The 26,448-nt window shown below is 41.6% G+C and overlaps 2 protein-coding genes across 2 annotated transcripts in view; both read right to left on the bottom strand.

Moving 5' to 3' along the window:
- The window catches only part of LOC118337398 (CD109 antigen-like), a 13,178-nt gene extending 4,359 nt beyond the window's left edge, over nt 1–8,819 (bottom strand). Inside the window, exons 1-25 of the mRNA XM_035674385.1 lie at nt 8,740–8,819; nt 8,444–8,595; nt 8,330–8,358; nt 7,980–8,213; nt 7,745–7,867; nt 7,589–7,628; nt 6,978–7,056; nt 6,781–6,886; nt 6,526–6,646; nt 6,319–6,428; nt 6,039–6,230; nt 5,653–5,757; nt 5,478–5,540; nt 4,938–5,105; nt 4,684–4,836; nt 3,950–4,025; nt 3,657–3,741; nt 3,405–3,522; nt 2,657–2,770; nt 2,319–2,537; nt 1,942–2,083; nt 1,212–1,388; nt 1,005–1,086; nt 647–878; nt 377–548 (exon numbers count right to left, since the gene is read on the bottom strand). Coding sequence (XP_035530278.1) covers nt 377–548; nt 647–878; nt 1,005–1,086; nt 1,212–1,388; nt 1,942–2,083; nt 2,319–2,537; nt 2,657–2,770; nt 3,405–3,522; nt 3,657–3,741; nt 3,950–4,025; nt 4,684–4,836; nt 4,938–5,105; nt 5,478–5,540; nt 5,653–5,757; nt 6,039–6,230; nt 6,319–6,428; nt 6,526–6,646; nt 6,781–6,886; nt 6,978–7,056; nt 7,589–7,628; nt 7,745–7,867; nt 7,980–8,213; nt 8,330–8,358; nt 8,444–8,595; nt 8,740–8,819 — 3,172 coding nt within the window. The remainder of the gene's footprint in view (nt 1–376; nt 549–646; nt 879–1,004; nt 1,087–1,211; nt 1,389–1,941; nt 2,084–2,318; nt 2,538–2,656; nt 2,771–3,404; nt 3,523–3,656; nt 3,742–3,949; nt 4,026–4,683; nt 4,837–4,937; nt 5,106–5,477; nt 5,541–5,652; nt 5,758–6,038; nt 6,231–6,318; nt 6,429–6,525; nt 6,647–6,780; nt 6,887–6,977; nt 7,057–7,588; nt 7,629–7,744; nt 7,868–7,979; nt 8,214–8,329; nt 8,359–8,443; nt 8,596–8,739) is intronic.
- Nucleotides 8,820–10,708: 1,889 nt separating this feature from the next.
- si:ch211-195o20.7 (cytospin-A) overlaps nt 10,709–26,448 on the bottom strand; it is a 22,900-nt gene continuing 7,160 nt past the window's right edge. The window contains exons 5-12 of the mRNA XM_035674379.1: nt 15,423–15,967; nt 14,927–15,023; nt 14,732–14,798; nt 13,665–13,725; nt 13,226–13,322; nt 12,002–12,118; nt 11,863–11,922; nt 10,709–11,737 (exon numbers count right to left, since the gene is read on the bottom strand). Coding sequence (XP_035530272.1) covers nt 11,648–11,737; nt 11,863–11,922; nt 12,002–12,118; nt 13,226–13,322; nt 13,665–13,725; nt 14,732–14,798; nt 14,927–15,023; nt 15,423–15,967 — 1,134 coding nt within the window. The 3' untranslated portion in view covers nt 10,709–11,647. The remainder of the gene's footprint in view (nt 11,738–11,862; nt 11,923–12,001; nt 12,119–13,225; nt 13,323–13,664; nt 13,726–14,731; nt 14,799–14,926; nt 15,024–15,422; nt 15,968–26,448) is intronic.

Here is a 26,448-nt window from a genome sequence, read left to right as displayed (position 1 = left end):
TTGTTATTTTTCCTATCGACAGTACTCGGTGACCTCTAGTGATCAAGACTAGGGTAAAAATCTGCCGAAGTTCCCCTTTAAACATCGATGTAAGGCTGTGGAATATACCTGACAAAAAGCAATTGCAAAGTTAAAACCTAAAACTTGACATAATGGTCATCCCATCATTTAACGGGGTCAGGGTACCACATTTCTGGTAAGTTCACATTAGGGCAGTGCTAAAATGACATCTGCCAGTTACATAGAATGTAATGCACCAGTCTCAAACAACAATTAGACAAAAATGACGAATAGGATCTATAATAGTAAGATATTAAAATAGTGTGCCCTTTGCACGATCCTGAACATAATACAACAGAGTCCTTTACTAAATTACCTTTGTAGTCTGCTCTCCTGTTGAGCTCATCCAGGGCGATGCCAGCCACAGGCCTATTGGCCAGAGCTAAGGCATACGCCACTAGACACAGGCTGTAGTTACTGACCCTTCCACTGGACACTTTGTCCTCCAGGTACTTCTGGGCCAGGGACACATTACTTGCGTACATGTCCTTCACACAAAGGAGCCATACAGAAGATCATTACTGACTTGTTTTCCTCATATACTTTAATATGACATACTCAAACTATTATTTCTCTCCTGACTCACCACATAGCTCTCGTCCTGCAGCAGTGCTATCAGTACATAGGCAGTGAGTGCCACTGGACCATTATCCAGTCCTCCCTGCATCTCCGTGTGGATCAACTTGCCCATCTCACTGAACTCTCCTTGAGGCCCCTGCTGTTTCAGGAGCCAAATACTGGCCATGGTGAGGACACTCTGGTCTATCGGGATGTAGGCCTGAGCCTGGAGGAAGCATCTCAGCACAAAGGCTGTCAACCTGGGACCACAGAAAGGAGAAGGAGCATTAGAGACAGAGCAATTAAAGCATTTTCGTACCTTCTAAACTAACACAACATGATGTCCTCTCAGAAAAGAAAGCCGAAAGCTTCGCTTGGTGACCTACCATGTGCTACCTGAGGAGTCACTGGCTCCAAAAGCACTGAATGAACCATCATATCGTTGGTAGGACAGTTGTCTCTGATATCCTGGCAGCAGAAAATTGAACACATCACTCAAAAGATGCCCTAGTACATCTAAGTAGCATGCTTGCTTATAGATTACTATACAGCACATTTACTGAATGTCCGTGACTCATATAAAGGCTGATTACCTTCCATCATGTAGCCCAGAGCCCTGCTCCTGATCTCCTTGTTGTCCTGGGCCGATGCATCCAGATACTGGAGAACATAAATACTTGGAGCGAAGTGGATCATGTTCTGCTCCCCACAGCCAATCGGTTGCTGAACCAGCAAATCCAAGTTGCTGATGGACAAGCCCAAGACATCACCTGTGAGAAGCAATGGAGGGAAGGAGGAAGAATTTAACACTTTTATTAACAGGGACAGAAAGTGTCTGTACTGTGAATCTGAGTAAGTTTTCCCACCTTTACCATACTACTACACACTACTGTCAAGGAATATGATATTAATGCAATTTGTGCATTCTGGTACTGAGAAGAAGTAGTATTACTAAATGATAAATACTTGCAGGAAAACCCTAAAATGTAGTACAAGTACAGAAACCACAAATTTGGCTCCAACTGAGGAAATACTGAGGTTTGCCTTTTAACCACGACAACCCCTTGACCTGAATGGAGCCAAGCCAAACAGCCTGACAGCTGGTTTATGTTTGATGTCCATCGCTTCCATTTTTCAACATTCAGTATCTAAATGTTTTCAGGACAGCACTGATACGATGCGCATATACACAAGCTCATCATCTAAACACAAAAGAAAAATGAGGGCACATATTACACATGCCTAATTGACTAAAAGCAAACATGAACAGCACTCAGATAGAACTGCCATTGGCACAACAGGGAGGACAAATGATCGACATACCAACCAATGCCACATGGGCCCTCTGGCTGCCCGGTACCACATCTGGTGGAAAGGAGAAGGAGACGGAGCTGGAACTGCTTTGTTTCTCTAGTGCCAGCTCCAGGAAAAGAGTCTGTGAGAAGGACTGTTCAACTCCCTCAGGCTTCAGGAACATGGAAGTAATTCACTGTTATCATAGGATTAACCATATGCCACGTAGCACCATGCATTTCATACTGCATCCTTAGGTCTAAATACACTTTATTAATGACACATGCATAGCCCAAAAAAAAAAAAAAAGAGGATTTGAGCCACAAACCCACTATCTTCAACCTCATTAAGTTAGACTTCGCCCATTCAATTCATAGATATTATTCAGTGTTTCCATCATACCACACCTTCACAAGCACTCTCCGAACAAGGCTGTCTGTGGCCTCTGAAGATACGGCGTCCACAGATATTTCCATCACGCCCAGAGTCACAGGCCTCACAGGAAACAGCGCCGAAGCAGACACATGACTTCCTAAAGTGAGTTTTTGGGCATTTACCACAGAGACATCCCCTCTGTCTGTCAAAACAAACTTAAAGTCCTCACTCTGTGCTAGCAGCACAATGACCTGTGGAGAGAAACATATGTGAGCACAATCTTTTACAACACAAAAAGCTTGTGCAACAGGTCAGATAATTTACCAGTCCTACTTTAGTCTGCATGTTTCCCACATTTAGTCCTTCATACCTCTATCTCGTGCTCTAAATGGTTGATGATGTTCACATCCAGCACAATCTCCTCTCCTCTGATGAGGTGCAATGGCACATCCAGAGACATTGAAAAATCTTTGGACACGCTCAACTGTGAATGACAGAACATAAACCAATTTAAAAGCAACTTTTGTTGGCAGTAAATATTAAAAGTTAAGGAACAGGGCTCCTGCCAGCAGCATTACAGCCCCAACCAGACAGTTCATACTACTATAGATTAGGTTATATTTAATTAAAGGAGAAGTTGTGTAGCATTTTCACATTGATATATAAAGACCACTTTATATAGATAGCCATGCTAGCAGCGTGGGTCTGGGGATGGCGATGTCAGTCAGTCAGCCCACCACTTTGGTCCAGACTGAAACATCTGGATTGGCAAAAACATTAATTGTTAGCAGGCGGAAGTTGTGCAGCCTCACAGAGCCACTAGCATGGCTGTAGGCTCTTGTTTTGACATTATAATTACCCAGAAAAATGATGAATACCATCAAAATATCCAGCTGGATTTCATAGAAAATTCTTAAAGCTTCACAAAGTGGTTTTTTGTTTACGAGACTTAAAGTTTTAGAATTTGTAAGTGACAGCAATGAGAAGGACTGACAATCGTCAATCTCTTTTTCAGTACAGGCTAATGAGGACAACATCCTCTTTGCAAAAGGAAATTTGATTTGAGGAAAATAGGAACATCACAGGTATATAGAGGAACAAAGTGAGTATTTAGTTACCATTTGTGGCAGAGGAGTGAAGCCCAAACCCAGGTTGTCTGACATCACCAGTGCAACAGCTCTCAAAGAAGTAACACCATCTGGCACTGTTATCTTCCCAGTGGTCCATGACTTATCACTGACAGAAATAAGCATCATACTGAATTTATTTAGCAGGTTCTGTCATAAATGTGTTCATGTAATGAACCATATTTGACAATACTGATCACTCATTTAAATCACCTACCCATTGCCAGCATATGTAACACTCACCTAACACTATTGTCTAACCACAGCAATGATTCAGTGGCTTCCATCCAGTAGCTCCAGTACTTCTCTACCATGAGGGAATCTCCTTCTGAAAAACACAAAGAGGAGAGAGAAGAGCTCAGAGGAAGCTCAGATTTTAGAAATATCTGAAAAGTGAAGAATAAATCTAGTAATATTGATGTTGTGGGACCAATCCAATATGCTAAATGACCACAAGAGGGACTCCAAATACTATAGAAAGTAGATGCTATATTAAAAAGGATCACATTGATTCACTGTGTTATTTATTATCATACCATTTTTGGGTCCATCGGGCTGCCGTTTCTTATATATATATAGTCTGGCATTGGTCAGCATCCTAATATTACATTCCTGTGGTATGAAAGACACACAAAAAAAATATAATGGTAAATCTGTTAGAGTAGCCACTAAAATACAGCTATAAACTGACATTAAAACTTGTACTGAGAGGTCACTATGAGATCATGCAACATTAGTGTGAGTCTTGGCAGGTGATGTAAGATGTAAAACAAACTCTAGATGCCTGAAGTGATCTTGCTTTTTAAAAAGTATCTATTCTACCGGACACAATACATGGCGCCAGAGCTTTGGAGATGAGGAAAGGCCATCTTAACATTCTGAAGCTTTGTTTCCTCCACCATGTACCCATCAATAACCCTCAGGTCCTGCACCCAACACACTAGAGTTACCAGCTCTTAGAAACAGCAGAGTCAACTTGTTACAAAGAAGACGGATAGGTTACAGCCAGACCAGCCGGTTTGATGGTCACACGCTTAATACCCATACAGTATTGAACTGGAAATAGGTCTAGGAGTAATTTACACCATATTAAGGAGAGTGGGAAGAATGGTTCCTTGTAATTAGACTGTGAGATGGACAAAGGAGAAATGACACAAATCTGACAGTATCTAAACAGATGCCTTCACAGAAGTTTTGGAGATTATATTTTGCCCTTTTGTATGAAGATATAAACTTTTCAACCTTTGGCAAATCAAAAGGGTTGTCATACCGGCTCCACTTTCAAGTTGAGGTCAGCCTGGGGAGCATCACCATGTGACCCCATTACCACGATTCCTACCTGGGACTTGGCTTCGACAGTAGTCACAGTGAGCGATACGTGCTCACCTGGCTGGGCTTTGACACTGCTCCAATTTAAAGACACCTGAGGAAATCAAACGCACACGCTTTCACAAGAATGCAAAGGAGAATCATGCATCTACTAAAATAATACGAATACACAGAAAAAACATAAAATTAAAGTACATAGTGATGGTTGATGGGTATGTATGCTGTGTCACTGGTGACCTCTCCGTCAGAGAGGATGCAGTATACAGTGACACAGGCCTCGGGGGACCAGGACACTGTTGGCGTCAGAGAAAAAGAGGAGGAAGTTTTTGTCCCAGCGGCCACCACTTGACCTCCAGAGCTCACCTGAAAGTACAACAAAAAAAGGGAAGTATTTGTTTGAGTTCCCATAATGATCTCTACACTTACTGTGTAGCATATTTTACTATAGCAATACCTCTCATAGCAAGTAAAAATAATTAACTCCATACTCAACACCAGTGTTGGAGGTTGTGTGGGCACAAATGCTAATTGTTCCCTTCTTCTGGTCATGTGAAAATATTACCATATATTAGAAGACATTGTAGGTTATACAATTCTCACAGACAGTAGGATAGTGTGTCTACAAGTTCTACAGCACTCTTTCTGCAATGTTCTTCATGTAGACAGAAAAGAAAATGCCTGGTTATGTTATTTGCAGATGGCATAACATTATTGGATACATTTGACCAAACATACCACAAAGTGAAGCTTAGTTGGTTGAAATGTGCTCTCCACGTCTAGTTGAAGAGGCAATCCAATCTGGAGGTGAAAAATATTATGTGAATTACATCTTGGTTTCATAATAAAAAACATAATTTAGGAATGTTTGCTGTATTATTCCTTGTACTGCAATATATAGGTTTAGAGTTACCTGTGCAGGTAAGGTGTTCACTGGGGAGATCTGAATATATGAGCCAGTAGGAGAGGAGTAATTGCTGTAGACAATCAGAGTTTCCTCAGTGGATTGGAATCTTGCCTGAATATAAACACAAGATATAGAAAATATAAACCGTCTAAAATAATCACATAGGTGACATAAAAGATATCATCAATCTTTGTGTGTTCTTTTTGCTGATGTTTTTTTCTCAGACATTAAGGAAAGTAAACCTCACACACTGAAATCTGTTTTATAATCTGTTTTAGGAGTCTGTGTAACGCTACTGTACTAAAACTACTCATCTTACATTCATCGAAACTACCCAACACTGCTTTTCCCGGAGGACCGACATTCCAGGTACTGTAAATCAACATACTCACCAGAATAAAAAGCATCGCTACTTGATCCTGTAATTCAAACTTAATGTGGATGCTCCCGTCCTCAGGCACTGGCAGTGTCAGAGTTGTAGTTTTAGCATTCATCGTGGAGGTTCTCTGAGTGACTTTGATCACAGCAGAATGCATCAGATCCACTGAGCTGAGTGGCTTTCTGTCATATCTAGAGACCCTTAGCTGTGTAGAAGAATAGAAACAGAGACGTAGTTAGTTCATGATACGGTTTAAGATACATGTCAAATACACAGAATAATCATTTACTCACTTTTGAAGAGAAGTTTAAAGATGGCTTTAGTGTAGGTGGAAAATCATGGAACGCAAGCTGAAATGTGTTCTTCATAAGGTGGACCTCGACTGTTTTGTTCACTTTAAGTCCTTGGGTGACAAGGAATGATGTAGCAGAACGGTGTGAGGATGCAACCAAAATTTGTACTATGCTTAAATTAATATAGTTTCAAAATATATATCTCACCTGTGGAGTTGTCAGTAACACAGGCAGCAACATGTAGCTGGACACCACTGCTAATTTCTGATAAAGCGTGAAGGGCTTCAAGCAGATCTTTGCTGAAGAAAAACTGTGTTGACCCATAGATCTGAAAACACATTGGTTAGCCAATGTCATTGAGTATGCAGATACTTTAACCGTAAATGCTTGCTATAAGCACAGAGAGCCTACTTGTAGTGCCAATTCTTTCATAAATGAGCTACAAGGACAATAAAACCTCACCTCTTTAGTCTGTATTTGCATGGGCGAAGAAGCTGCAGTGTGCATAACAGACGCCAATGTAACTGAAACATCTAGTGTTCCTTGCACAGGTTGTCCACTGGGATACCTAGAGAGAAAAAATACTGCTGCATACTCACTTATACATAACAAATGCATAAATGTGATATTACTGATTTGCATGAGCTAAACGAACTCACAGCGCTCTCACTGATCCTGAAATATGATCTCCAACCAGGACCTGAGCAGGCGTCTTCAGCAGTACTTTAAAGTGATGCTCTGCAACACCAGTCAGTAAAAAATGTGAACAGTAAGTTTACTTAACAGTGACAATGCTAACATGTTGATTTAGAACATTTCATAGCAATGTTATGCTGTTAGTTTAAAAAGTAACATTGGCTAATTAACACTAAACACAAAGTACAGCTGAGGCACATGGGGGTACTTGCAATCCATCCTCTAGGGACCTTGAATATCATATATATCAATATTAATATATAAATATAAATTTATATATACACTGAATACCATTTTTTAAATCTGCCCAGTAGTTGTTGAGATATAGAGAAAAACAACGTCAATGTCATGGTTTCACTACAGGAAAAGTCAGGGGACCATCAAAGTCAGTAGGATTCCTCCTCTGGGGACCATGAATGTCTGTATAAAATGTCACGGATGGTCTGTCGATAACTGTTGAGATATACCAGTATTGACCAAAGTGGTGAACTGGCTAACTAACCGACCAACAGTGACATGCTTTAGAGCCACTGACATGGTTAAAAAATATTACTGCAATAAACTAATCTTTTACCATAATGCTCCACAGTGAAGGCTCTCTTATCAGTCACACCCTGTAGAGAAGAGAATGGGAGGCAAAATGAGGTGATGAGGTGCTTTTCTTATTCAATTCAAATAGCAGTCTTTTAAACAGCAACGGTAAAGCCATTTCTATATATTTCAATCCTACGTTCACTGTGGTTGTAATCGCCCACTGTCCGAGAGGAGGCGTCTGCGATAAACTGAATTCCCGCAACACAATCCCCAGATTCCCTGTGGACTCCCACCTGTCAACAAGGTTCCCACTGGGATCCTGTGCGAGACAAAAGAATGTCAGTAAAATTTCCCACCACCACACAATACCACGCTAGAAATCTATTCAACTCCTCTGGCTTTGTTCTTTCACACAGAGGACAGAGGCCTACCTGTAGAGAGATATCCACTCTGCCTTCATATGGACGGTTATCCAACTGAACGGACACAATTCTGACTTTGACGGTATTGCCTGGTTGGTAGCGTGATTTGTCAGTTTGAATGAAGGTGAAGACATTCCTGAGGCTGAATCTGAGGCTGGTGGTGTTAGTGAAAATGAGATCATTCCCCTTGTAGCCCCAGACTGTTAAATTTAAGAGGGAATCCTGGGGTATAGAGTCAAGAATCTGGAGAGATTGTATAACAAACATATCCATTTGGTCGTTCAGTCATTTCCAAGTATTATTTTCTCATCTGTTAGAAACAAAAAAAAAATTAAAAGAAGAGAATGATTCATACTCACAGGAGGGAGTGTGAGGACGGTCGTCAAGCCTTGAACAACAGAATGATACATTAGTTCTCTAAAAGTCAAAAAGTAAGTACGCAAATCAACCCTAAACCTTAATGTAATTGTCACCTCCTTGGAAGTCCTCTTTTTGGGCTACTTTGATGTTGCCATGTGCCACTTCAGCCATCACACTGCCAGGGAAGTCAGCAAGGACAGTGACAGCCAGCGGAGTGGGTGTCCTAGCATGCAACACCTCTGGACCCGAGATCAGAAACCATGTCCTAGTAGAAAGAAGAGAAATGTTTTTTTACTGGTTGGTGAAACAAGTTGGATCATTAGATAAAAACTGTATTAATATAGAAAACTTGAATCAGGTATTCAAAAATGATCGGATCGTGTTTGTATTATCAAACCAGATCACTTACCTGGATGAATCCTGAGCCGAACCAGGCACAGCAGGAAACACAACTCCCAAACACACAAGCAAAGTCCAGATCCAATCCATGCTTCTGTCCCCTACATTCAAAACACGTTCAACTTTTGGTTGACTCCAAACTGACAGTGACTGCTTCGTGAAGCGCAAGTGACCTGGACCGATGTGTTATAAAACCCCACCTCCTGTCCTCACACTAACGCCCCAGGGGGCCGTACTCTGATGCTCATACACTTCTCCCACACCAGGATCTATACACATAAATAGGGAGGATTCACACACTCTTAACGCCTTTGCCCAGGGGGATGCGTCTCGTCTGTCTATTCAGGGTTTGACAATTCCCAGTCCTGTCCAAGAGCAAGCACACAGACACATTCTGGCATTACTGCATCCATACTGAGAAGAAAGTCTTTAATGTCAGATGCAACTCAACTAAAATAGTCTAAAAAATAGAAGCTGATATTTGAATCTGCAGTGTTTTTGTAAACATTTTAATACTTTATACTGCCTTCTTGAAACACAAATCTATATTATGTTATATTATACTGTGTGATAAACAGGCTGGACATTTTAATTACCTTGTGACAACACAGGAAGAATGGTGGTGTGTCAGTGGGGTTTTGTCTTGGGAGAAAATGGTGATAAGTCAGCAAAATGCAGTTTACTTAGTTCAAACAATCCCTTATCCAGAACAGCTATTGCTACTCCTCTTGCTTAGTTTTAAACTGAGCAAGAGGGAAAAGGAATGTCATATATTGTATTATTGCATTTTGCACTGTAAGCAAGTGTGACACAAAAATACAGTTCACACAGAGTTTGCAGTAAAAATAGCAGCATGGAGCAGATGAGCTGAGATTGTAAGACCACGTTTTAACCACTAAGCAGTAATTAAAATTTTCATTGAGGCACATCCAGCAGTAATAAAAACCTGTATTAACTCACCATTACCAGCAGGGGGTAGTAGAGTCCAAGCTAACTCATAACTTAAAACACGAGTTTCATTCACCTCCAATGATAACCTTTACAAAGCCGGAAGAGATGGGAATCTTGGTTAAAAGCCCTTAAATGGATGTTCTGTGTTCAGTCTTTTCATGGTAGTGTTGAGAGTTATTCTTTGACAGTCACTGTGTTACACAATACAGACAGTATTCTTTGCTTCATATTAACATTTTATTTCTTTGGTATAATTTTCTTTTCACACTAGTTACATATAAACATGTTTTACAATGGTCTATTTCCACCAAAAAAAAAAAGGATTATTTTTCCAACATTTGGCAGACAAACTCAAGGCTTTAAAACCGTTGTCAAAACCAAAACAGACCAGTTATTCAGTGGTTCTCAGCACTGGCGTGGTATGAGGGGGAATTTGTGCATATGTGAGGATGCAGGTGTGACGACGTGAGATGATGTTGCAACCGGATGCACAAAGCACGTGTAGGCTTGCATTTGCTTTTGCTCTAAGTCACTCCTGTGATGCACATCCCTGAGCACCTAAACAGCACTGGCACACTTGTGATAACATGGAGGCACTTTCAGATTTTGATCACTGCCACATTTAAAAACAGAAATCTGAACTTGACAAATCTTCTAACTGGTCTGCAGCCTTACGACTGAATGTCTGCCCAGTCATTTGAAGACAGTTGTGTAACGTCTGTACTGTACATTATTGTATTGTTACATCAACAAAGTGCTGACAAAAGTGCGTATTTACAGAGTGCTACAAGTTCCAGGAAAAAGAGAATTTTTGCAGAGCATCACAGACAAGGTTAAAAGGCAAAATATATTGGCAGATAAAACAATGTGCAGTGTAAGGACTGCCTACAGATTTGATGGACATTGTGTAATACAGTACTTTAGGCCAGTGAAGTACCAGTGTGGAGACATTTACAGCAACTCTACCTGTACATACACGTTCCTCAAAGGGATGCTATAAAAAAAGATCCAGATATTCTGAATATCTATGGTGCTCAACAGTAGTCTTTATTCTGAAAGCTACTATATTTAACTTTTTGTATTAAAAGGTGGGGTTTTGTTAATTTTCCCCTCCTCAGTTGGTCAGGTTCTCACCTCTACACATTTCACTCAGTCTGATAAGCTGTATACTTTCACTGCATCTGAATTCTTCACACTACTGATGTATGCCAAATGTCAGCTGATTAAGTGTTTTAAAAATATAAGAATGCATACAACAACAAAAATGTAAAACTGACTGTGGAGCCGATGGCAGTAAACCAATCAATACTTTGCACCTTGTCACTTCCACCTGGCCAGAAGACATTTTCTGTAATGTGTGACAGAAAACAAAGCAGATGGAACTTCGATCCACAGTAGCAAAATCAAATTTCTTAAGTACTTTTTTATGTTTCAGGTATCAATGTATATATTATTTAATAATGTATTGATAAAATAAGGACAGGAAAGACTTTCGTCCAGTGTTACATAAACATACGCTTGGCTGTGAAAATGTGTTTGTATGTAATCATAATGCATGCTTCATTCTTCATAGTGGACTGTATGAAGTAACAGTACGTATTTTTCAATAAATACTGAAAGTATATGCAATGCACTAACAATTAACACACTTTATTTTTCCTTGCCTGAGCCAGCATCTGTTAAGTCACAATAAAAAATAAATGGAGACAACCAAACAAGTTTTTGCCATTGTTATTTCTAAGATATGCTACACTTAACACAAGCAGAAAAAAATATTTTAATGTCGAAAAAGTTGAAAATTGAAGCTTTGAATGTCTTTTTTGCTAACAGAAGAACGTCAGTTTCTCCAGTTTCCAGACAAGCAACAAAAGTATAGTATAGTATTCAGGGAGCCAACTTGTGTTGCTTCCTTTGAAGAGTCCTTAAGGATCCACTGTGGTGGGATTGTAAGTCAGTACCTCCAGCAGTCACATCTCAAAGTGACGGTAGATGCTCTCCACGTAGCTCAGGACCCTCTGCCAGTCAGGACCGCCTGCTCTCAGCATCTCCTCTACCGTCTGTAGATAGAAGATTCATAATAAGTTTATAGGCTCAAAATCAACCTCGCATCTGACCTAGAAAAGTGAGATTAGGCTTTTCTGTAAAATTATTTGTTTTATTTAGAAAAGACAAAGAGGCTTACCAGAGTTTGTGCAATCCCAACAGTCTCCCCTGTTTTGAATGCCAGGTTGAGATTCTCTCTCTGCAAAGAAAAGTACAAGTCGATAAGTTGTACACCATAAATCACTTGGTCCATTTCATTAAACAGGCACAGTTTCTACCTTGCTCTCTGGAGTAAGAGTGCTGTAAGGGATGTGTGAAGGGAGGTAGGTATGGTAGACGGCACAGAAGGCGAGACCATCGGCCCAGCTGCTGCTGAAGTTTGTGATGTCAATATTCTGCATGGGGAGAAAAGACAAAAGATTATGGTAACACAAGAGAATCAATGGGTTAAGCTGCAGTAGCCAACTGAAACTCTGGTGGGTAACTATTTGAAGGAGGTGGAGGAGGAGAACCACAATACATTCAAGAGAGGCTACAATTCCGACTCCCTAGTGCGAACATCAAAAGCAGTAAGACACCTTTTCAAGTTGGGAGAAAAGTCCAGAAACTTTTCCAGTGGTTCTTCAAATTAGATTAGCATGAGAGCATATTCGCTATAAATCACAGGACCTACATACTTTTACATATGTGTATATCATCCTCACAATACAAAATGAAGTTTAGGACAAGTAATCATGAAATATAGTCTCAAACTTTCACTATTTCTTTAGGTTTTTGCAATCTGCAAGCCATCCCCTTATTGACTTTAATCAATCTTTGCCACAACAATCGTGAGTCACTCATCTCGCCAATCATTCTGTTCCCTTTGTTGCTGCTGTCAGCTGTCGTTTCATATGACATAATACGGATCTATTATGGATCTATCCAGATCTTCAGCTAGGATAAATTTTTCTTCACCTCTTCGCCATCAAAGCGAGGACTCCACTGGGGGGACATTCTTGCATGGAGTGACTACCTCTGTCATAATTATCTGACAGTGGAGTACGGGTGTAAGAAAATATTTTTTTAAATATTGTATTGCGATATCTTGATTTGTGATATAGTATCAATTTGTGACAACTGTAAAAAATCTCAATATATCGCCTTGCTTACAATATCACAATATATTGATTAGTAACCCCTGTATCGTGATACATATTGAATTGCCAGACCTTGCAAATACACAGCCCTACAGTGGAGTCTAAACACCAAAAGATGATGTGTGTATTTTACGATATCAACTAAATTCATTATTCAATAACTCTTAAACCCTTATTTCACTTAGTCCATCCTGACTGAACCACGCTAGGCCAGCAATTAATATCACCAATACAACATTATCTGTTGAATGTTATTCAGTTACATCCATTACATTTTGGTTTAGCTTTTCAAGACCAGTGTAAGATCATATAAAATATCCCTTATTCCAGCTTCAAGAAAGATATGCAAATATCTGGGATCACCTTGTAGCCTTGTGTTCGGCTCTGACACCAGCGAAGCAGTGAGTTTCTCTTTGATCCTCCGTGGCGACGCAGCAGCAGGTTGAAACCATCCTGGGACCTGACAACAACAAGATACAAACTGTTGAGGGCTTCAGATTTTTTTTGGTTTCAACACTGCAGGGGTTGCTGTTATAATCAGTTGGGTTTTTGTGAAAAAATAAAAAAGAATCTTGCCATAAACTTGACTCTGTTATTGAAAAGAAAACCTAATTAATACATTGATTCAAGCAAGAGAGGTGTTCTGGCCCCAATACGGAGCTTTATGAGGTCACCAGACAAATGTACTTGGGTCGGAACGGGTAATTAGATTTACACAGGATGTAGCAAATGGACTGGGCTCTTGGACAGAATAGTTTTTCAATGTGTGTGTGTGCGTGGGTGTGCGGGTGTGTAGACTCACTTGATGGGAGGCAGCTCAGTGAGGGAAGAGTTGTACTTGTTTAGAGAGTCCTCACGTTTTCCTGTAAAGACAAGCAACCACAGTTCATTACCCAGCAGTCTGCCGTCATGAACACTTGCACCAGGCAGTGTTGGAAGGAAAGGATTTAGCAATACCACCCTTAAACATACACAAACTTCTACACGTTTAAAGTGGCATTCATTGATTTTTGGTCAGTTGGGGGCAACATAACAAGCTTGACTTTCACTGTATAAAGTAGCACGCAGCAAGTTAGCAAACAACTGCCCATGTACACATCCCAAAAACACAGAGACACGGTTTGTAAAACCAAAACAGCGAGCTAAAAGACACAAAAATGCTCTGCATAGCTCAAGGGAACTTCAGAGTGAGGTATTAACTACCGGTGGGTTTGTGTACGAGCCTCCAGCCTTTGATGGCACACTGCTACAAGAGGCCGACTGATATACTGATCAGCAAATATTGACCTATATCAGACATATTGGTATAGGTTATCTGATATGTGCCGATTCCTTTATACAAAGCAGGAAAATGCTTGTGGTAAAATACTGGCATCACTGCAAAGGTTATCCAGCTGAGTGCACTGCAATTTGCAAAACTATGGTAAGCAGCACACAGTAAGAGAGAAGAAGCACCTCTCAGCAATGTCAACTACACTTGGTTGTATGTATATGTATTTACCATGTCAAAAATCATTTAACTTAAATATTCTTTAATAAACGTATTTGTCTTTGCATAGTCATATTGGTGTTAAATTGGTGCACAATTCACATAGAAAAGGTCGATTTTTTATTTCAGCTAAAATATCCACATCAGTGGACATATCGGTAATCAGTATTGGCCGCAAAAATTCTATATCGGTCAGGCTCTAATTGCTACACTTGTATGTTAATGCCATAACATTGTGCGTCCTTGTGCACATGTACAATACAAACAAGATTTGTGGTCAAAAACTCCTACCAATTTTAGGATAAAAAAGGAAAAACAGCTATAGCACAAACTCAAGCATACTGTGGCACATTGTACACAAGCATTTTGGACACACACACCTGTGTCAGTGTTTAACCTGCTGTCTTGCCAATCCAGACTTCTTCTGCCTCTTAGTTGCCCCAAGTTCTTTAAAAACAAAAAAGATTTCTACAAATTAAAATCATTACATGAACAGCAAACCATGAATTAAGTGTGTGAACATTTCCTAGCTGACAACCAAAATGAGGGCTCTTCCTCTAGATAAAGTATCTGACCTTGTTTGTGGGTCCAGCTGTTGATGGAGTACTGGACTGGGAAGTTCCATTCTGCATGGTGGGGGTGTCTGAAGAAGCAGGTAATCTGGACAGGCTTCTGCAACATTTCAATACATAGTTTAGAGAACAGACCAAATAAACCAAACAATCTGTTTTTGATGGATTTTTTTCTGCAACAGCTGTTCCACTTGGCTCCAGCTATGAATTAAGCGGTTGGAACTGTCCTCAAGTGCCCCTGTGGAGGCCTGTGGGTTGAGTGCAACATAAAAAAAAGAAACCACAATCACAGTCCTGACCAAATTTGGTGATTGGTATCCATTTATGACTGCAATGTCACAGACAAAAAATGCAGAAGACAACAAAAAGGAGCTTTGTTTTGAAATATCTAACTGTGTGAACAGATTAAAGTGCCACCTACACAAAATGATGTACAAATGTGATGCAGAAATTCTATTTGTTTTTGTGTATTCCCCAGAAAGGTCAAACTGTTTCTCACCTCGACCTCTCAGTGGTTAATGTCCTTCGTGTCTCGTTGGATCGCCCCTCCTCTCCACTCCTATCCTCATTGGTCACATTTCTGAGGTAACGCTTAGTCACACCTTTACAGTCTGTTCTAGCCTCCTCGCTTGCAACATCCTTCGTCACTTCGTTCTGACCCCTGCTTTCCACCCCTTCTCGTCCCAACTTGTACACCCCCTTCTCCCTGCCCCTCTGGGTCCCTTCTGTGCTTTGTGAGCTGTTGGTTGGTTCTCCATTGGGCCGCACTGGTTCCTGACATGGATCCTGGGTGTCAGTTTTGCCTTGAGCCTGGGTGAGAGTAGCCAGTCTCTGCCTGCTCTCCTTTAACTCCCCTCTTAGGGTGACCAGTTGCATATCGGCCTCCTTCTGCCTCTGCTGGGCAGCAGCCAGCTCCCTCTCAACATCCTTGTGCGCTGTTCGGAGCGCAGTCAGCTCTTCTTCTGCCTCGGCTCTCAGGCGGTCTGCCACTGACACCGCCACTTGTAGGTCAGCCTGGAACTGCAGCCATTCCCCACGCTCCGTCTGAAGGGGAAACAATGGGGGTGTTCATGATTCCAACGGATTTATGAGGCTTTATTTGAACACATACTTATATTTGTGTTGCCTTGTCTTTCTTAAAAGATAAGGTAGATTATAGCACACAATCAGCCTAAACGCATCAACTCATGTGGTCTTCTGGAAACTTGTCTTTCTCAATGCTTTGTATTTTAAGGGGACTTTTTATACAAAAGTGAAACTGATTAATTTAGCAGGTATTTGACCATAAACCAAAAGTACTGGACAAATTAAAATGTTAACCTTATGATTGCTGAAGTTAAAAGATCACCAAATTTAGTACAATTCATCCGGAGTTGCTCGTGTTATGACTACTACGAATGTGTTGAAAGACATTTCATTACAGTATAAACAGATAAGTGGTCCTGCTCCACTTTGACGAGGATTATGCTACTGCAAATCATTTTCTGCAATACCTGAATACAAAGCATACAAAAGGATTAAAACTGGCACTTTTAAACCCAAACTGGACATGACTGCCAAAAACAAACATAGCCGAACCCTCAGCAGAAAATCACTATAATCAAGTGAACGATCAAATATCCGTTTGGCTTTCAATAGGAGACTACAAGTTGAACTGAACGGAGCAGCAAGCCTCAGCAAGCAGAGAGGAGTGGAGTCGACTCTAATGAGCCGTAACTGAATTGTGAGCCAAAAGGTTTTGCTCCGTGTGTTTCACTCATGTCATCTAAGATCAACCAAATGAGAATATGAGACTTTTAGAAGAAAAAAAAAAGGCCCCTAACAAGTTTGGACACAGACAGAAAAAACAGATAACAGATTTAAGCAACAATTTGGAAGCATTGTGAAACTGCCTTCTGTGTCATCAACACTGTGGCAATAAATTTTTTATTTGTTTATTGCAAATGTGTGTGTGTGACTGTGACGCAGATTCAGTTTCATATCTTGAGGATGAGTGATGGATAAAAACCAAGTTTTTATTCCTTAAGAGTATTATTGCCTCGGACATGCACAAACACTGACCCAGACATCAAAAGACGCGCTCCGAATCTATGAAGCCAGGCGGTAAACAATACCAGACCATTAAAAAAAAAAGCGTTAAGCACCCATCATCTTAAAAAGGAGAGAAGGAACGAGAAAGACGGAAAAGGGGGATGAAGGACAATAAAAGTGGTTGAAATCCTGCACAGATTTAATGCTGCCTGTGGAGCAATGGAAGCCAGAGAGATGTGAGGGAGAGCTGAGGAGCGCAGGGGCTGGAAGGGTTGGTAATTAGATGAAGAATGGATGGAGATGTGGAGGAGGAGGTGATATCTGAGCCAAGTTGCTCCTTCGACTGACCAGTGACTCAAGACCACAGCTGGACCCGATTACGTTGGAGACACACACACACACACACACACACACACACACACCTCCTTTAGTTCTTTTACCTCACCACTTAACCACATTGTTAAGGTTTCTCACACACAGTCAGGGTAAGTTAAAGCACACTCTGCCTGGCAAAATGTGTCAAATGAATAGGGGGTTAGACAGAAAATGTTCTATATGATATAAAAGACCAGTGTGGAAGATTTAGGGATCTATTGACAGAAATGGAATAGGATATTCAGATTCACAATATTCAGAATGAACCTTTTTTTATAAATACAGAGTGAGTCGAGAAGCGTCCGCCCCCATGTTGAACCCACCAGGTGTTTCTCAGCAGCCATGAAGCAGCACAAATCAAAGCACTGCTTCGATAAGGCCCATTCACGTTTTTGCCGCGCAACCATCCGCAGTCCTCGAGCTTTAGTAGAGAGGGAGGTCTCAGTCAGGTGGTTGCAATCTGCATGTCACCGACTAGTGCCACCCAAAAATCGACCGAATAAGCCTTGGCTCATCTTAAGGTATATCAGCTCCAAAACAATAGCCGACACTTTTGATCTTGTGCTTCAACAGAGGCCTATCTATGTGATACTGTGACATGGCCACTCCCAAAACTGAAGGCGCCGCATAAGGGTCCGGTACAAAGCGGGAGGGAACGTAGGGAGCTCCCTTCCAGTCCACGATTGAGGACATTAGTGATGCCCAGGGGGTGGGGAACTCGTCCAGTTTCAAGAGCAGCACCATATACACACACCCACCACACACACAACGCTCGTACTCCCTCAAGAGCTGACCTACCGCCGTGGGGCCCCACTGCAAGACCCCAGAACGCTGTGCAACATCCAGGCCATCAAAAACACATACACTACGACACACTTGTCCTATACCAAGAGTGCACATCTGGAGTTCCCTGACAATTCCTGGCAAAGGTCCAGCACCTGGGAGATTGTGTCAGTTGTGAGTGGTGTTTTGTGTGTATTGTGTATCCAACCTAGTCCTGAGTTTCACCTCCAACAGCCCAGCTCTTTCTAAAATACTTCTGGAAACATCCCCACGTCTGTGAGGTTTCCTCCTCCCAGTTTTCCACAGCCGTGTGTAATTCAAAAAAGTGTTAAATACACAGTTAAACCTATGTTATGGTAGCATATATCCCTCTTCAAGCAGTCACACCACATAAAAATGGCGCAAATTCCGCCTTCTACTGGCACATGAAATAAGTACGATAACAAAGTCGGCATATTAAATGCTGCAGACATCCAAAGAATGAGGCCCATTTTACTCGCGCTGGGCAACGTTGACAGGCACGCCAACGCAAGCCCCTCTCCAAACCAGGCCAAAACACACTAAACTTCATTCCTACATGGAACAGCCTCCATGCTCCAGATAACTGGGCCTTTTTGAGCTGGGTTGCGTCCTAGCAAGGAGAAAAGAGAGCAGAGGGAACCTGGTGACTCATTCCTGAAAAAAGTCTCCAGCACGTCCCTGGAACTGATTTCCAAAAGGGCAGGAGCGTTAGAGAGTCGGACTGAATTCTCCAGGAGGGGAGGGACCAAAATCTACCAGCCACCACCCACATAACTCAAACGGAGAAGTTAACACACACACACACACCACACGACACAACACCACTACATCACACACACCAACACACACACACCACACCACTATCTCCCCTGACAAACCATTGAGATATGGGGAGCTGTTTTCATTTTTGGTTTTATGGTTAAGAACAAATTTCGGACACTGGGTTGACATACATACAATATAGATCAGGATGGCACATAATCGGAATGACCAAGACATCCCCCACTAAGGTAGGTTCATCACAGTTGCACCAGTGGGGTTAACCTCTGTCCAAGAAATACATTATGATTAGGACAGACAGCGAGAAAGACAGGAGATTGGTAACACTGAGGCGCGGATCAAAGAACAAGTGAAAGAGGCACAGAGGGGAGGGCCTAAGCTGTACCCTGTGAAGACATATATGGTTAACTTAAATAATGGGGAGAAAGGATCAAAAAAACAGAGGTCAGAGCTTGAAGAAAAAGCTAAGGCCAAACCCCTGGTGGAGCAGATTTTAAAAAAAAGAATAAATGAATAAAGAACAGCAGCAGAGGAGGTGACAAATGCAAGACAGAGGGGGAAGAGAGGAAAGGGAGGGAGGAGATATGTAGAGAGGAGGCAATGCAGCAAAGTTGGGAGGGTAATTGTTTGAGTCTTGTAGCTCAGGGGAAGGAGCGGTTCAGCCTCTCTGATGAGAAAGAAAGCAGTGGGAGATGAAGAAAAGGGATGAGAGGCACAGCCAAGGAAGGGGGGGAGGGCTTCCCTACACAAAAACGCTAAAAAGCACTATTGCACTCCTAGCGCTAACTAAGCCAGACTTAGAAGTCTTCACAACATTGGCCATTCCCGCCACGGTCAGCCAACACACCCATGTAGTAAGAACAATGCCGAGCAGCACGCCCCCTTTTCCGCCCAACCCCGCCGCCTCTCTAGATCGCCTCTACACAGCATAAAACTTTACATTTAGCACTTCGGACGAAAAACAAACAAGTTTTGTCCTCCCGAAACAGACACCCGAATGTGACCCCCTCCTCTGCACTGCCACTCGGCCCATCTAGTCTCCCAGCTCTCCACACAAAACGGCCCGCAGGGAAGCAGAGCAGACCGCCTACGGGGAGTGGAGGGCATCAGGACAAATAATACCAAGCCTCCTGCCGTGTTGAGCTTTTGGAATAGTGCTGAACATATTTCGACCGGGCCCCCAATGTAACACAGTGTTGAGCCCCGACCTGTTCTACACATACACGGCCTACACTCTTAAGCTCGGGTCGCAATTAAACCGAGCGTTAAGACTCTTCTAGTTAGGTTACATATTAGCCTGAGGTATAGGCTTGATTTTCACAGTCAGGCTCGCTAGTGTTTAAACTTATGGTGGATTTTGAGAAAGTGAGGGAGAGAGGAAAAAAGGCAGAACGAGGACGCTATAGACTGAGAAGGAAATGGGTCAATAGAGAGAACAGGTGAGTGTCGTGTACGTGGGAGAAAGAGCTGAGACACTCTTCTGCAAATAGAGGGAATCAAAACACGATTATAATGATTAATAGTGTACTCTTTTGCACATATTCTACGTTATTATGCTACTGGCGCAAGACATGGGGGAAATAAAGAAATTACGAAGTGGAAAAAAGTTGAGAAAGAAGATGTGTTGAGGGAAGGTCAACTATAGGTCATATCTCCGCTGTTGTAATCCTGTGCGAGATCTAGAGGAAGCTGGGAAGCCTCTGATAGCAACAATCGATTAAAAGGGAAGGCGTGTCAGTTTTCTTGCGGCCAGAACCGACGAAGGTAAAAAACGATCCTTAAGCTATAGCTATGATTAAAAGATCTACCAATTACCCTCAATACGTAGCTAGGAACGGCATTGAGCAGAAAAGCAAATTACGGAAGATGCACCAAACAAGAATTTAGTGTTAAGTGTCGACAGTTGGTATTTCCAACGTTTTGGGAAGGGAAACCTATAATGTCATCCAAAAGAGTAGGTGTTGTTTACCTCACAAAATAGTAAATGATTGGGGCACTTTCACTGGTGCCAAATAAAGAGAAATAACAGATTGAAGAGCCATGCGCAACCGGGTTTACTTCTATAGCTTTGAGAAGAAAATCTTCTCAACAATGCAACCGGCGCAAAAGCGGTGTCCTGCCAATATGGTTCAAAGAACTTACGTTATCTCTTCAGAAACGCGGCGAGGAAAGCCACAAACTAACACATGAAATAAACAACTAAAATCACAATCAAATGGTTATATTGCAAACCTTTGTAATTTATACAAAAGCATAGCAAAAATTCAGGATAATGGGATAATAGAAGAGGCATGCATCTCAGTCCACTATTTTCCCTTTTTATCGTGCCTCAGAGAGTGCGTGAAAGCCAGGACCGAGACACCTTAACAAAACTACTATATTAGACATACAAGTAGCAAGAGTCCCCAGTGGTGGACTTTACTAAAAAATGTCATACCGCGCGCGCGAGAGCGCTATCTCCACCCATATACTTTGAAGCACAAGATAGGTTGACAGGTGTGTGTTTGGTGTACTCTTGATGAAAAAGGTCACGACGAGTAACGACTCTTGACTCACGGTTCAAATGACCGCTACTTCCTGTTTTAATACATTGCAATCAAACAGTCATCCACTTAACTTTCAAGTGTGGAAAAAAAGTGTTTTTCCATGTGTAAATAGGACTAAGAGAAAAGAGGTACAAAAAGATTAGTAGGAAAGATAACAATATAATGAAACTCGTAGAAAACGGAGGCAATTCTCTGTCCGATAATCCGTTAACGACCATACAAAGCCGCTCCTCTTCTGTTCTATAGTATTCAAGATTTCGCTTTGCAGCTGACTCATTTACAACAAGAACCCTGTTTAACGTGTTCTTATACTGGATTAACAGAAACATTGACTGGTTGATTCAGTTGCGTTTACGAACCGTCTATTTCCGATCATCGTGCCCCTGTAAATGTTCTGAAAACTTGTGTTATCGATCGGCATGTAGACAAGCTCTTGTATGTATTCGTTCAGATGACCTGTGTATGCCCAGTAAAGTGTACTCTGATTCAATGCAGAGCTAGGATTCAAGGTCATAATGGTACAATATCAGCCTCCGCCTGTTCACTTTACATAAACCACTGTGGGGGATGTAATGCACGTTGTTTCACCCTCTTTACCAGTAGTTGGAGAAAAAGGCTTTTAGATATTATACCCCTGAAAAGCGCAAAAACACGACAGCACAACTAAGAGAGACTCGCTGGGTTATATCATTTGTCTTAAAGCACTCCTTCTTCCCGCGACATGTCCTCCCAGACCATGCTAGTTATAAAAAGATCAACACATCTTGTCCAAAGTTGCGTGTGAGCATCCTATGTTCAACGTCGACAATTCAACTACTGAGAGAGAGCATCGAGCAACAGATCCTTGTAGACGTCAACTAAAACGTCGCGAAAACATGGGTATTTCTAAATTCTATGTTAGGGGCGCCCTTACAACTTACAGAGCGCGCGAGTAGAGCGGACCGAAGACTAAACGCGGCGTGTTCAGTTTAAGGGGCCACGAAAGATGCTGGAACCACATAGTTCCATAAACCACTCGCCACCCAGAATTGACATTGGCAGGCGCGAGAGATTTTTTAATTGGATTCTTATTAATTATTATATGAATATGATATATATTTTTTGGTAAAATCCTCTATCCAACTAATCATTTTTTTTTTTTTTTTTTTTTTTTTTTTTTTTTTATCTTTTTGGAGGAAGGAGGAAAATATGTATAGTATTTCCTTTATATTATCTTATGTTTTTTTTTTCTTCCTCCACACGTCTCCGTTAGGATTGGCGTAGCGGGCGCCAGGCCTTATAGCCAAGAAACATTCTGAGAAATAGAAAAACCGGCCTACTGACAAATTTGTGCCTAAAAAATGAGAGCGCGAAGCACCGGAGGGTCAGGCCTTGTGTTGCATTCTATAGATGTGGCGATTTTGTAAGAAGACACCCGAATTTATGAAGTACCAGCGAACTGTTGGTTTATCTTATGGATCTGCTGGCTGAGTCATTGAGTCTCTGAAAGAAAAATGAGTTAAGGAATGCAAACCGGCCAACTAATTAAATCGTCTTACCATTGTATTCTGTTATGTAAAAGCTGTGTGTAATGTGTATGAAGGAGAAATATACTGTTCCGACAACAAGCACGGTTATTATTTATATAGTATATTGATATTTGATGTAAGCATTTGATTACACCGCGAGGAATACTTGTTGCTGTATTGACCTTTTAATCCGTGTGCTCCTATTCGATATCGCTCCATGAGTATGAGAAACCCCTATAAAAAGTTTGCCGTGCCTTCCCCCCCAATACGCTACACACTTCGCGGAAGAAAACGAAGTGAAACGTGACAGCAAAGGCAGTAGCTCATATTTAAAGTGAAAGGCAGGCTGATTATATTTTAGCATAATACCAAAACTAGCTCTGCCATTGGAAACAGAAATCCACTTCTACGGCCAACTAAACAGGAGTAACATCACAAGTCAAGCCCGACTGTTCTACAGTAGGCGAGCAGAGGGTTTAACAAGTCCCAAGAACAACCAAGAGAAAGGAAGATGATTCGGAATAGATCGCAGGGTCTAAACAACAATCGGATCTAAGCAAGGCGAAGTGTTTGTTGCGTATACATTGTCCGTCTATCAGAGGCCCGCGATCCTTAAACAGGGTTCTGTTGTTGAGACATAAGTCAGATGCCAAAAGGCAGAAGATCCTGCACATCAAACTAGAGATCCCACTAGCAAAGAGGGACGGGGGAGGCCTTTGAGCGAGTGAATGTCAACCGCTACCCGGCTCATTATCTGACACAGAGAAGAAGATTAGCCCTCCGGTTGTTCATAGGAACACCGCGAGTATTGAAGAAATGGCATTACTAAAAGTTCTTTTTCATTCCTAAAACCTAAATTCTTCTTTTTGTAACCTTTCCATCTATTAGTCTAAATTTTTACACATGGGAAAACATTTATGTTTGCACACACCACTTGAATAAGAGCTGACAACTGTGGAGTGGAGTATTATGCAAGCTTAAAATGCAAGCAAGTCATAGCAGTACCAATGGAGGTGGGTTAGCATACGCCCTTTTGAGCAGGTCAGGTCCACACTGTGAGGAACCTTTCTAATCTCCCAGCGCGTATAACACCAAAAACCTACAACCTCTGTCAACCCCTCATCGCGCCACTTTCCTTTTTTCCCGCCCCCCAATTAAGGACCCCTTCGCAAGGCGGGGCGCCACCTTGGAGGGAAGGCGCTAGACTTGCTAATGAAGCCGTTTCTCCCTTCCTCCTGCCTACTCCCCTTTAGAGGCCTGAAATAGGAAAAAGGTCCCTACGAAGATCATTACCATTCATCACTATCGGCACAGATCTCTGAGAGGCTTCAGTACATGAGAAAAAACTTGAATTGAATTGGATATCCTGGTGCTGCATGGTAGATAGTGGCACTCCTTGCTGAACGCGAAAAAATAAGTCTTGCAACAAGCTGCGGCAGGAGAACGAACCTGCTTCGATATGTATCTTCATACGATCGCCTCGAGAGTGGGGAAAATATTAACTTCCAACATGTAGAAGAATAAACAGTGTATATCAAGTACGAAGAGAAAAGCGGCTCTAGCATTTTTATTCTCCCTAGATTGGTCCGCCAGTAGGAAAAGGTGCACTATATTCATATAGGAGGGCCAAACCCACACTTGACTTTTGGCACTCTGAGACCAAATATATAGAAGGGATTCCCACCCAGACATATGAAAAATAAAGATGAAACAACCAGTTAAAAATTGCATAGCATGCTTCACACATCCGAATCTTCTAGTCACGCCCTTCCATGTGCCCTCCTGTATGGAGCGATGGTGGATGCGCGCGGTACAACGTCTCCTGTCACCGTCCGTTCGTTTTCGCAATTCCTGCACCCCCCTGTAGCCTGAAGGAATGTGGTTGATCCCAGAGGAGAACAGTCCCACTAGCTTTCGCGTCATATCACTGGTAGGCACTTCCACCTCCTCAAGGGCCTACTAACAACCATGGGGTGGAAACAGTACAGCTGGCTTCCAAAAAAAGTGTCCATTTTTCCCTGCAGCATACACTTAATTCCATGATTTCCTTGTTGTATGTCCCCACCAATCTTTCTTTTTACCCAGTAGTTTGTATGAGAAAAAATAATATTGTTTTTTGAAAAATGTTTTTTTTATCTATAGGATTGGCCGTTCGTTTTTTTTTTCTCCAATTTTCTTTGAAAATTCCCCAATCCGTCATTCTTAGGAAAGAAAAAAAAAATAACGAAATTCCAACAAAATCCTTTTCCCCAAATAATCAGCGAAAAAATCATCACCAAAGAAGCATCTGCTTGGAAATCCTTTGGGAAACACTGCCTCGCTCGAAGGGAAGAGATTTAATGGCCGGAGCCGCAAATTCAAATGGAACCCCCCTTGTAAGTAAGGGCGCGTAACACCGTGCGTCGAGTGTTGCATTTATCTAAGTGCGGACTTTCAACACATTGCCACTACTGAATCTCTATGGAAACTTTCGACCATTGGGCGCCCGTTTTCAGGCAGTGGTTTTGCGGGCCCACCTGTTTGGGCCTTGAACAAAAGGTTCTATCACTTTCCCCTCCCAAAATCAATGGGCTTGTTGAAAAGAAAGTTAAAGAAAGAATGGGCCAAGTTCACAGAAACAGCAGGGTATTGGGTACTAGAATTAATAAATTGCCTTTAGGGGTTTTTTTGTTGAGCCGTGATTGTGGTTTTCAGCATCATATTAGTAAACCATCCCTCTAAACTAACAAAGTGACCCAATTATTACATCTGGCCCATTTTTTTTTTAAAAATCTGAGGCTTAGGTTTGAGATTGTAACCTTTTTTTAATTGACACCGTTTCGGTTTTTTTAAAAAACATGCCAAACAAGAAAAGAAAAAAAGAAGTTAAGTAAAAACAACGAAAACATGCCCCTAAAAATATGTTCGGCCAGCAAAAATAAGGCACACAATGGCCAAAAAAAACCAGAAAAGGCTTTGTGGCTTAAAAAACGTTGTTATGCCCCAGCCCTGGAAGGGTAGCCTGGCCCCAGTTTTTTATGTTTTACGAGACGACACGTCTTCAAATGTCAGTTAATGCCGTTGCCCCGTGCACATTTTGTAATAGCAGACAATCCTTTGACCCTGGCCGAAAAGCCCGATCTCCTAATTTCCAACCACTTAACAACAATCTAGAATGACAATAATGCCCCATTCATTATATTACGACTTTTACAAGCCAGTGGGAAAGATTAAAGTTTCCAAAGTTTTCCATATTTTGAAGGAAAAAAACCTCCTTATTAGCAGTTTTGGGAGATTTATTTCCTTTTTAAATGCTCAGGACCGACAAGATTCATCATTTTGGGAGATCGGTGGGGGAGTGAGAAAGGTTTCCTCCAATTGATTGGGTTGGGATAAAAAATTAAAGGGCACCAGAAATAGCCCATCTGCCAGGCTTACAGAAAATATTTTATAAATATGAGTAAAAAAATGTAAATAAACAACTAATAATTTTTGGTAAATT

Source organism: Morone saxatilis, unplaced genomic scaffold (genome assembly GCF_004916995.1).
Source record: "Morone saxatilis isolate NCDOM2014 unplaced genomic scaffold, NCSU_SB_2.0 Contig3, whole genome shotgun sequence".
In the NCBI taxonomy this organism is placed as follows: Eukaryota; Metazoa; Chordata; class Actinopteri; family Moronidae; genus Morone; species Morone saxatilis.
Note: the sequence above shows the minus strand (reverse complement) of the source record. Positions and strands in the feature narration are given on the sequence as shown.